The sequence below is a fragment of the Mytilus galloprovincialis genome, chromosome 9 (assembly GCF_965363235.1).
Source record: "Mytilus galloprovincialis chromosome 9, xbMytGall1.hap1.1, whole genome shotgun sequence".
In the NCBI taxonomy this organism is placed as follows: Eukaryota; Metazoa; Mollusca; class Bivalvia; order Mytilida; family Mytilidae; genus Mytilus; species Mytilus galloprovincialis.
In genome coordinates, this window is record NC_134846.1 from 55,960,181 (window position 1) to 55,972,705 (window position 12,525).

The following is a 12,525-nucleotide window of genomic DNA, read 5'->3' on the forward strand; positions in this document are numbered from 1 at the left end:
ACATGCACTTTCATTTTCTATGTTCAGTGGACCGTGAAATTGGGGTCAAAAGTTTAATTTGGCTTTAAAATTAGAAAGATCATATCATAAGGAACATGTGTAATAAGTTTCAAGTTGATTGGACTTCAACTTCTTCAAAAACTACCTTGACCGAAAACTTTAACCTGAAGCGGGACAGACGGACGAACGGACGGACGAACAGACGGACGAACAGACGAACGGACGCACAGACCAGAAAACATAATGCCCCTCTACTATCGTAGGTTATCGTAGGTGGGGCATAAAAAGCTGTGAACAAGAATGTGTCCCCAGTACAAGGATGCCTCATCCGCACTATCATTTTCTATGTTCAGTGGACTGTGAAAATGGGGAAAAATCTCTAATTTGGCATTCAAATTAAAAGATAATATTATAGGAAACATGTGTACTAAGTTTTAAGTCAAAAACTACCTCGACCAAAAACTTTAACCTGAAGTATGACAGACGGATGAACGGACGGACAAACGAATGGACGCACAGACCAGAAAACATAATGCCCATAAATGGGAAAAAAGGAAATACAAAATTTTTAGAAAATATACAAATGCTCATGGTTAGTTGCTATGCATTAATGCCCCTACTCCTTTAGTTGACCTCTTGCTTATATTATCTAGAACAACTGCAAACTTAACCTTGATAACTATCAAATCAGAATTTCAGATTGAGATAAAGTGATCCCAGTTCTGTTGACCTTGCATATACCAATTTTGGATATCCTATTATTCAAAATGAGTGAGAATTTCATATGAAAAAAAAGCTAAAACTTTTTTACAAGCAGTCACTGAACCATGAAAATGAGGTCAAGGAAAATGGACATATGAGAGACAGAAACATAATTTTTCTGCATATCAGGTATTAATCATCAAAAATATATGCTGCCGACGTTGGATAGTAATCCCTATGTATTGCATTCTCGACCAACATAATTGAGTAGCAGCACACTAATTTGGCCTATCCACACCTACAGCAGCTCATGAAGATAGCACTATTTTCATTTTGGACTAATTTAATCCAATTATTTTTCTGTATTATTTTGACAGATTTGCTAGGTAACTTTGGGAGAAAGGTTGTAACTTTTGTATATTGTAATCTCTAGTGCAAGTTTTATTTTATAGAGACAAAATAATCACTATATTTATAATGTATTTTTATTAAAAAATGTACAGTATTTAGTTAACATGTAAGAAAAAATATGAAATTCAAAAGAACATTGATAAAAATAACAAAACAAAATAATCTCTGTAGGATAAAAACACCAAATAATAACTTATGAGATATATTCTCTTCTGTATTATGCACAGACTCTGACTTGACACAGAAATAGTTAAGACAAGATGGAGATTACAAATTAATTATTGTTATAAATACATGTATAAGATACTTTGCTGAATAGAAGAAATTGAATATATCCTAATTCATATTGGAATGTGGAACAACTTTCTTTCTGATCATATTTGTTGTATAAATGGAATTAGTCCTTATAATTATGATGTCAGGTGCAAAGCAAAAAAGTATAACAGCCTCTCAAGATGTCATAATTATTTAGACTAATATGGAATATGCATCTTTTGTATACATTGTATAAATATATTTTTAAAACTTCATGGAATGGAATAAAGAAGATAACAAAATGACTGCACATTTAAACACATTTCATCTTCACTTGAAAACTAACCATTACTTAATAAAAAGTTTACTAGTAAATACATATATATTGAAGTACAGTAATGGAATTTTCTTGCTTCAATTCAAACTAAAATGACTTTGTCTTGGGTGATATTTTTTCCATCGTGTGTTAATCCACCATAACACCTTCATCCAAAGGCAGTATGTTTATATAACTTAATCATTTAGTTAGGACATTCAAGTAATTCATATACAATGAGTTTCTAGTTTTATTTAAATGGTTGGTTTACTCCTTTTCAACAATTAAAAAAAGAAGACATTTACTAAATAAATAAACTATTTACAAACAGTAAATTATTGTATAATTAATTGAACAAATTTTCCAGTTTGAGTACCCAGACATCATTGCATGGTAGCTTGTTAATTGTTATTGGAGGTATGGTTACTTCTATACCACCTCCTGGATTTGGTTTCCAGTCAAAGTTTCCAACGTATCCAAGCATACTGACGATTGTTGACGAGGAAGACACTGGGGCACCAAGAATAACTTTGTTATCTGTTGGCCAAAATAATAAAATGGCATAGACTGAAACATCAGCTCCAGCTATCTGTGATGTATACCTAAATTAAAGGAAATATAATCACATTAACAGCAATCTGTGATGTATACCTAACATAAAGGAAATATAATCACATTAACAGCAATCTGTGATGTATACCTAACATAAAGGAAATATAATCACATTTTTACTGTGATATTTACATATTTGTATTTCACTTTGTTATTACCCATATTAATTCTTCCAAAATAAATCATGACATACTGTCTGTGCTATCGTAGCAAAAATCGATAATGCATATTTTATAGTAAATATCTTTGCACTCAGATGGTGGCTTTCAGATTACTGTCTTAAACTATCAAGCTTGTTATGTTTTGTTTTTGTCAAAATTTGAACCAGTATTACGTTAGATGTCAACAAAATTAGACTCTATTGAATAAGCTTTTTTTTAATAATCATTGATTTCAACTACCATACTTTTTTCAAATTTTTCATTGCCAAGACTGTTTTATTCAAATCAATCAAACTCCAATGAACTATGATTTTAGAGGTCTATAGGACCATATCTAGAATTATATCATAACAGAATTCATGCTCTTATCTGCAATAGATTGCACATGTATTTTTATGTATCTTCCTCTTTTATCAATTTTATTTTCATTCACCTTCACTATATCTTTTAAAGTTATATTACCATATATTTTTAGTGATTGTGTCATTTTGATGACTCCAAGGTTTTGATCCATAAATGGCTTCTCCATTTACACCCAGCCATGTACCAAGTTGTTTAAGTCTCTCCTGATAAATTGGTATAATCATTCCATCTTTTGTTGGTCCAATATTGATAAGAATATTCCCACCAGTGCTATAGTATAAATATATTTAATTTTTGATTTGTGTACGTTTATATACATATCTATCGCACCACAGGTAAGTTATCACGTTGTGATTGGTTTAATGCCATCACGTGGTGACCCCTATGAGACCGTAAGGGGTTAGTTAATTCATAGGGGGTTCATGACGCGTTAATGGAGACATCATCTATTAAGGTAGTTGTGTTTCATTGCTTATTTTTCCACAAAACGCAGCAGAAAATGTTGGGTGTGCGATAAATTTGTTATACGGTTAACTACTGACCCCCTACCGATCCATAAAAGGGTGAATAAAATCAATAGGCCTCACCCAATATGGAGATAGTTAAAGAAACCTTTAACTATCTGTTTATAGTCAGTCACTTGGTTTTCTTCGAGGTACCAAGATATTTAGCACGTCTTGTTTGGTTACACTGTATCATCGAAGAATGTGGACAAACAAAAATATACCTGGTAACTGATTTTAATTTAGCAGTGCATGTTATACAACTAATTAATATCATCTTAAGGAACATTTATAAAAGTCTTACTTTCATTCATTGTCATTCTGAAATTAAATTTACTTCTTGTTAAAACTTTTTTTGTGTAAATTTAATCAAACTTTGTCATCAGTAACTTGCTGTTTTATTTACCTAACTGTTTCTGCAACCTCTGATAAAAGTTCATGCATACTGAAATAATCAGCTAGTCTGGCATTACGTCTGTAGCCCCAGGAATATCTGTCCATTTCCATACAGTTTTCCCACTTCTTTTTATTCAACACACCTGTTAAATATATATCGTTATATTTTAAGCATTCGGGTTGTTATTCTTCAAATATATCCTCAACAGTACCACTAAAAATGATGCAAAACCCATTTATTTAGAATAATTTTAAAATGAAGAAAACTTTAAAATCAGATATTGATAGTGCAAGTTATACATATATGAATTCTAACATGTGAATTTTTAATGAAGCTTACCCTTCCAACACACCTGAGATCTCCCACAGAGAATTAGGTGGGGTCTGATTGCTTGTTCTAGTTTTCAATGCAGTATTTTGTGAACTTAGTTTTACTTTTGTCTTCTTTCTTCTTTTTGCCATGGTGTTGTCAGTTTCTTTTAAATGACCACTTTTTTATCAACTTATTCTTTTTAACATGCATGTCCTGTGTTTGAATTTGTTTGTTAGCTTTTTGGTCATGAATGTTTGTCTCTAATATTTAATTAATTGTGCATTTGTATTCAGTTATCGCAGATCAAATTTATTCGTTCATTGTTTAATCATAGGTTTTTTGATTGAGTTAAGTCTGCCAATTGATATTTTATCGTATGTTTTTCTTTGTTGTGATGTTATGCTATTGTTTCAGAAAAAGGGAGAAGGTTTGGATCCATTAAAACGTTTAATCCCGCTGCAAATGTTTGCACCTGTCCTAAGTCAGGAATCTGATGTACAGTAGTTGTCGTTTGTTTATGTAATATATACGTGTTTCTCGTTTCTCGTTTTGTTTATATAGATTAGACCGTTGGTTTTCCCGTTTGAATGGTTTTACACTAGTAATTTTGGGGCCCTTTATAGCTTGTTGTTCGGTGTGAGCCAAGGCTCCGTGTTGAAGGCAGTACTTTAACCTATAATGGTTTACTTTTTAAATTGTTATTTGTATGGAGAGTTGTCTCATTGGCACTCACACCACATCTTCCTATATCTATGATGATTAGACGATTGAAATTCACTGAACCAGGAACCTTACTTTTTAAGTATAACAATCGATGTACAGAAAATATATAACGGTAGCATATAACCATGTAAGCTTGAAATAGTCTCAATCCCAGAATAAAGATTTAGTTATAGGTTCATAGTCATTCAGATAAGAGATCATAAGATGGTTGTACAAACCTGGGTTATATTTGTCATTACAGTTGAGGAAACCTCCATGTTTACATCTGATGTTAATACAAACCTGGGTTATATTTGTCATTACAGTTGAGGAAACCTCCATGTTTACATCTGATGTTACTCCCCCATCTGTCATTCACACAAACTTTGTCTTTCACTGGACTGAAGAAAAAATTACAATAGGATGACACAGTGGAAAGAAGATAAATATTTTTTTCATCATTGATAGCAGAGACATATAATACCTTTAATATTATTAATAGTGCTGTACATGTTATTTATGATTTATCCTTTGAACTTTTACTGATTGCTGTTGGTCAGAACTGCTGGTTTAATTACAGCAGTACCAGATACTTGGTGCATGTATTATGTTTCTGCCAATCATCAAGTTGTTCAAACTGTTTTACCAGACAACCAGATATAGACTAGACCATTAGTTTTCCTGTTTGAATGGTTTTACACTAGTAATTTTGGGGCCCTTTATAGCTTGTTGTTCGGTGTGAGCCAAGGCTCCATGTTGAAGGCCGTACATTGACCTATAATGGTTTACTTTTATAAATTGATATTTGGATGGAGAGTTGTCTCATTGGCACTCACTCCACATCTTCCTATATCTAAAGTGGCATTATATAGCTATACACAGATAGCATCTATTATAACATGTAAATTTAACATATACCTTAAGCTTGCATATTTTAAAGAATATTAATTAATAATAAATCACGATCCTTATTTTTACAAATTTTAAGCATTTCTTTTTTTGGTAATTCAAGTTTTGATAGTTTTACCATGATTTCAACAATCCAGAGAAAAGTCTGAATACCAACAAAAGACATCTATATAAGAATATTATAAACCGTAACTTAGTATATATACCTCTCATTATATAGCCAAGCAAGGAAATTTGTAGCATTCCAATACACATCCGTGGTTGTCCAGTCTCCATCTGACCATATAATGTCTGGTTCATATCTATTTACCAATTCATAAAGCTCAGGCATTGTTTTTGTCTGTCAAAAGTATGTTAACAAGTTTAATTAAAGAGAAGATCAATTTAAACAATGCATGATACACTTTTACAACCCTATAAACATAATATAATTATAAAAAGAAGCATTCATTTCTTATAATTACATCTTGATGCTACACTTATGAAATTAATAGTCCTTTCAAGCTTTTCTTTTGTTTTCCATTGTATTATTTTAACATTGTCGCAGACAGCATTTGCAGTCATAGCTTTGGTTTTTTTTTACAGAATTAAAATATGATATTGGAGTGCCTCGGGATTATTGTCAGCCAATCAAAATGACATATTTATATGAAACATACAAGTTATGTTATTACAAAAATGGATTACAAAGTATCGAAAAAAGTATCTCTACAATATTGCTACTCACTCTGACAAAGTCCTGAGTCTTAAACCCATTCTCTCTATCCTGAATGTATAGAGGATTAAACCATTCAAGTAAAGAATGGTACATTCCAAAATGTATGTCAGTCTTTGATCTTACTGCTTTAGCAAGTTCTCCTTATAATATATAAAAAAATATATTGTAAATTCAGAAATGATTGCATTCTTTTACATGTTTCATTGCAATTTTTGAAAAACGGACAAAAATATGAGATTAATTAATGCACTTTCAGTAAAAATAAGATATAACAGATCTTCATATCTTAAATGAAACTTATCAAATGACAAAAAATGGCAAGTAGGGGTTGGTGTATATTTTCTTGCCCTTATATGTTCATAATTTTAATGAATAGAGCTTTCTTCGCCTGTTTCCAAACACATTGACTTTAATTGTGGCATGGCCATTCCCCTGTTTATTAAATCAAAGCGTTTATATAAAACCTGTTTTTTACAAAAAGATAATATTGGTTTGAGAAAGAGCACACAAGATAAAGGCAAGTGAAACAATAGAGAACAGTGGCGGATCCAGAACTTTTTGCAATGGGGGGGCCCACTTACTGACCTAAAGGGGGGGGGGCTCCAGTCACACTTCAGTGATTCCCTATATAATCAACCAAATTTTTCCCACAAAAAGGGGGGGGGCAGGACCCCTAGCCCCCCTGGATCCGCCTATGGAGAAACTTAAAATGATACTTTTTTTTTATTATACAGTGTATAATGAAAAGAATTAGGAGCCAATATACCAATGATGTAAGTGCTTATGTTCCAGGAATAATTCAACATAATTTATATCAAGAGTATACATTTGTAGAAGTACTAAAAAATAATAAATATATATCAAGAACACAAGGTATATAAAAACAAATAAAAATAGTTAGGGTATTTATAGTTTCACTGTTATGCTTTATTAAAATGACACTGCATTATCTTGTGCAACCAAAATTCATAAAAAGACGCAAAAAAAACACATAAATGCAACAGAAAATTTGGACAACATGCATGGTTATTTGAAATCATGCAAAAATCATGGCAAAACTTTGAAAATATTTCTTGCATGCCTACCTACCCACAATGTCTCTATTGGGGCCAATGTCCATTGCATTCCAGTTCCACGAATAATTAGATGGCCAAAGGGGAAACCCCTCATGATGTTTACTCACTAACACAACATATCTGCAAAATGTTATAAAGAACTACATGTAAATTATCTACATACCTACAATATCTCTCTTAGGCCCTACATCCATAGAGTTCCAATTCCATGAATAGTTTGATGGCCAAAGGGGGAAACCTTCACAATGCTTGCTTACTAACACTACATATCTAGAGAACAGAAAAGAACATTATTATGACCATCATTACAGACAAGATTTTGCACATACTGATCTTGTGTCAATGAGGGATACCCCATAGTCTATTGTGTTGGAATTTCTCGCTACATTGAAGACCTGTTGGTGACCTTCTGCTGTTGTTTTTTCTATGGTCAGGTTGTTGTCTCTTTGACACATTCCCCATTTCCATTCTCAATTTTATTCAACAAAAACATTTTTACAATCAAAACTATGTTGTAAATCCAGCAAAAAATACATAAATATATTCAATGACCAAGATGTTTTATTTGGATGTTGAATATTTGACTTGACAACAAACCAGATAATAATTTTATGAATTTAGGTATGAACAACATATTTTAGCCTATCACATGATAATAATTGATAGGAAGCTTAGTTTAAAAAAAGTTTAAAAAAAAATACAATTTAAATGAAATTTTATCTGAACACTGGCCACCTTTTCATCAAAAGATATTTGCTTTCCATTCTTTTATTGGGGTCTAAAGGCATTGACCAAATTAAATTTTGTATCATGTTAGTCAACACTTCTTCACCAAAAATATAAAGCATCCAGTTTTTTAAAATATATTTAATTGCTGAAAATTTTGTTTCCCGCATACATTGTATAAAGATATTAAAGATCAAATTAGAGTTATCTCTCTTTGTACAGCAACTGACTCCACATGTGAAGATATTAAAGATCAAATTAGAGTTATCTCTCTTTGTACAGCAACTGACGCCATTTCATTGTGAGAACTGTCTATGTGTGCAAATCAGTTTTCTTTAACTTTTTATACGACCGCAAATTTTGAAAAAAATTTCGTCGTATATTGCTATCACGTTGGCGTCGGCGTCGTCGTCGTCCGGCGTCCGAATACTTTTAGTTTTCGCACTCTAACTTTAGTAAAAGTGAATGGAAATCTATGAAATTTTAACACAAGGTTTATGACCACAAAAGGAAGGTTGGTATTGATTTTGGGAGTTTTGGTCCCAACATTTTAGGAATTAGGGGCCAAAAAGGGCCCAAATAAGCATTTTCTTGGTTTTCGCACTATAACTTTAGTTTAAGTTAATAGAAATCTATGAAATTTTGACACAAGGTTTATGACCACAAAAGAACGGTTGGGATTGATTTTGGGAGTTTTGGTCTCAACAGTTTAGGAATTAGGGGCCAAAAAAGGGCCCAAATAAGCATTATTCTTGGTTTTCGCACAATAACATTAGTTTAAGTAAATAGAAATCAATGAAATTTAAACACAATGTTAATGACTACAAAAGGAAGGTTGGTATTGATTTTGGGAGTTTAGGTCCCAACAGTTTAGGAATTAGGGGCCAAAAAGGGACCCAAATAAGCATTTTTCTTGGTTTTCGCACCATAACGTTAGTATAAGTAAATAGAAATCTATGAAATTTAAACACAAGGTTTATGACCATAAAAGAAAGGTTGGGTTTGATTTTGGGAGTTTTGGTCCCAACATAATAAGGGGCCCAAAGGGTCCAAAATTAAACTTTTGTTTGATTTCATCAAAATTGAATAATTGGGGTTCTTTGATATGCTGAATCTAACTGTCATGACTGTGTATGTAGATTCTTAACTTTTGGTCCCGTTTTCAAATTGGTCTACATTAAGGTCCAAAGGGTCCAAAATTAAACTTAGTTTGATTTTGACAAAAAATGAATCAGTTAGGTTCTTTGATATGCTGAATCTAAAAATGTACTTAGATTCTTGATTATTGGCCCAGTTTTCAAGTTGGTCCAAATCGGGGTCCAAAATTAAACTTTGTTTGATTTCATCAAAAATTGAATAAATGGGGTTCTTTGATATACCAAATCTAACTGTGTATGTAGATTCTTCATTTTTGGTCCTGTTTTCAAATTGGTCTACACTAAAGTCCAAAGGGTCCAAAATTAAACTTAGTCTGATTTTAACAAAAATTGAAATCTTGAAGTTCTTTGATATGCTGAATCCAAAAATGTACTTAGATTTTTTATTATGGGCCCAGTTTTCAAGTTGGTCCAAATCAGGATCTAAAATTATTATATTAAGTATTGTGCAATAGCAAGTCTTTTCAATTGCACAGTATTGCGCAATGGCAAGAAATATCTAATTGCACAATATTGTGAAATATCAAAATTTTTTTTAATTAGAGTTATCTTTCTTTGTCCAGAATAGTAAGCAAGAAATATCTAATTGCAAAATATTGTGCAATAGCAAGATTTTTTTTTAATTGGAGTTATCTTTCTTTGTCCAGAATCAACTTAAATCTTTGTTATATACAATATACAATGTATATTCACTTTTTACTACCAACTGAGAAATTAAAATAATCTTTACCATTCAGTGATAACAAGCAGTTTTTTTACATCTTAATATTTTATGATGTATTTAAATGAGTAGTTATTGTTGCAAACTCCATTAGAAATTTTAATTGAGATTAGTTTTGGAATAAGGGAAAGGGGGATGTGATTAAAAAAATTGGGTTCAATTTTTCTCATTTGAAATTTCATAAATAAAAAAGAAAATTTCTTCAAACATTTTTTTGAGAGGATTAATATTCAACAGCATAGTGAATTGCTCTAAGAGAAACAAAAATTTTAAGTTCATTAGAACACATTCATTCTGTGTCAGAAACCTATGCTGTGTCAACTATTTAATCACAATCCAAATTTAGAGCTGAATCCAGCTTGAATGTTGTGTCCATACTTGCCCTAACCGTTCAGGGTTCAACCTCTGCGGTCGTATAAAGCTACGCCCTGCGGAGCATCTGGTTTATAATTATATCCTTGTAATACAAATGTAATAAGCACTTTAAAAAGGTTATATAAATAGTTAATCAGTACAGCGGGACAATAATGATAATGATAAACTTAAGGGAGCTACCAATTAACTTCAAATTTTTTTTTAAAATTGCCAATTGACGTTAACGATAAATTTTGGTGCATGACAATAAAATGTACAATAAATAATGACTAATTTTGACAAATCATGTTAATTTTTTACCAAAAATAAAGGTACCAATTGTTATTTGAGACTTAAGACAAATCATGTAAGAATATGTTGACAAATCACAGTAAAATTTTAACCAATTTGAGGCTAACAGTAGCAGAAAATGATTGTTTGACGCCTAATGGTAAAAGGCATCTCTACCTTCATTTATTGACCTATATTATCAAATGTATGGTATATTTTTTTTGTGCTTACTTTGCCCCTGAAGACTTCAGTATTTCTGCCCATTCGTTGGCATTAAAAAATTCTGCTGTAAATTGTGGTGCAAAATCAGGGTATGTGAAATCAGGTCTATAATTTTTCTTCATAAAGTCAACTAAAGCAGGATTCTTCGCCTCCTTCCAGGTCCACCAAAACCATTCTGACCCAAATGATGGAACCGAAAATACTCCCCATGTGATGAATATTCCTATCTTGGCTTCATCATACCATGATGGAAGAGGTCTTGAATCCAGAGATTCCCAATTTGGCTCGTATTTGAAACAAGAAACATTTAAGATATTGGTTACAACGAAAAAAGTAAGAACCACAGATAATGTTATTGTCTTTTCCATGTTGAGTAAAGACTAAACTCTAAGTTCATGAAGTTGATATTTTTGTTTCATGGATGATCAGCTATCATGTGATATGCAAATCATGAACACTTCTCCAGTATCTGAACAGTCAAACAGTAAAGCAGGAACAAGTGTGGTACAATGCAGTTCCAGTCGGAATCATGTTGTTCTGGTCCCAATATTATAAAATGTTTGCTCTAACAAAAAATACTGGGCTTCTTAAAATTGACAAAATCCGGAACGCAAGTTCTATCCGAAAAGTTTCGGTGATTATAACCTTCAAGCGGTCTCACTAATTAGCGACAACAAGAATTTTAGCGACAACAAGCGTCAACAAGCGACAAGAAGCGACAACAAGAATTATTTTAGCGACAACAAGCGACAAGAAACTATTTAGACAAAAAAACATTTTTTTTTAATTAAAATTAATTATTGCAATAAATATTAAAAGAGTATGCAAAAGAAAACAATTTTAGCGACAAGAAAGTTAAAATTGATAGAAAAAAAATGAAACATTATTTACATGATATTTTATCATCTATTATGAATAACAGCCAGTATTACGTTTAATTATTGTATTATGAGATTAATTTTCCTTGTGTTTTAGAACATATTATTTATCTTATAATTTGTTTTTTAAAACTCTTTTCGTGCAATATATATTAAGCTCGCAAAATGAATTATTTGTGCATCATTGTCCTGAAAATGTTGACACAAATTGTAAAATACAAAGAACTGAAATCAAACAGGAGGAAAAGAAAATTGAAATGTGAATGTTTTCATCTTTTTATTTGTTTATTGCCTCATTACACGATATTTATCATGTTTATGCATATTGATTGAAGATGAAAGGAAATTAATGACAATCTTCAGTTTTCAACAGGTGTTCATTACTTACAATGATTGTATATTCTGGCGCGTGTAATTGTATAGTCTGACGTGTGTACAAAGTTGAAGGTGTTAATTGGATGTTATTGTAGCAATAAAACAGGGGACACGCGACTCGTTAATCTCATTTGATGTTCCACATGTTTGCTTATCAAGATGGGACCACATGTACAAAATGTATAAATATTATGTTATTTTATTCATACTTTGACTTTGATGAAAACAGATACATACATTATCTTATACATATTCTTCATATTTAAAAATAAAAAAAGAAGCTCAATCTCTTTCTTCTTCACAAATGTTAAATGTCTGCATCTACCAATATACATGATATATACTAATATAAACTTCAGAATCT

General features: G+C 31.6%; 1 protein-coding gene across 2 annotated transcripts; it reads right to left on the minus strand.

The window, feature by feature from the left end:
• Positions 1–1,169: 1,169 nt before the first annotated feature.
• Positions 1,170–11,489, minus strand: LOC143045360 (alpha-L-fucosidase-like). 2 transcript variants are annotated; one of them, XM_076217818.1, is made up of 8 exons: positions 10,918–11,489; positions 7,451–7,557; positions 6,371–6,501; positions 5,850–5,983; positions 5,038–5,135; positions 3,730–3,862; positions 2,920–3,090; positions 1,170–2,286 (listed from the first exon to the last, which is right to left on the minus strand). In XM_076217818.1, the coding sequence occupies exons 1-8, from the start codon at positions 11,274–11,276 to the stop codon at positions 2,031–2,033; spliced, it is 1,389 nt and encodes a 462-aa protein (XP_076073933.1). In that variant the 5' UTR covers positions 11,277–11,489; the 3' UTR covers positions 1,170–2,030. The 2 variants fall into 2 exon arrangements, with proteins under 2 accessions (XP_076073933.1, XP_076073932.1); XM_076217817.1 differs by lacking the exon at positions 7,451–7,557 and adding an exon at positions 7,601–7,707 and having other exon boundaries at positions 10,918–11,488.
• Between the last annotated feature and the right edge of the window lie 1,036 nt (positions 11,490–12,525).

Excerpts from the sequence above, each read along its gene's own strand:
- LOC143045360 (XM_076217818.1), bottom strand. The coding sequence starts at position 11,276 with ATGGAAAAGACAATAACATTATCTGTGGTTCTTACTTTTTTCGTTGTA. Across the intron at positions 7,558-10,917 it reads CTGAAGTCTTCAGGGGCAAA|ATATGTTGTGTTAGTGAGTA; the intron begins GTAAGCACAAAA and ends AACATTTTGCAG. Across the intron at positions 3,091-3,729 it reads GAGGTTGCAGAAACAGTTAG|CACTGGTGGGAATATTCTTA; the intron begins GTAAATAAAACA and ends TTTATACTATAG.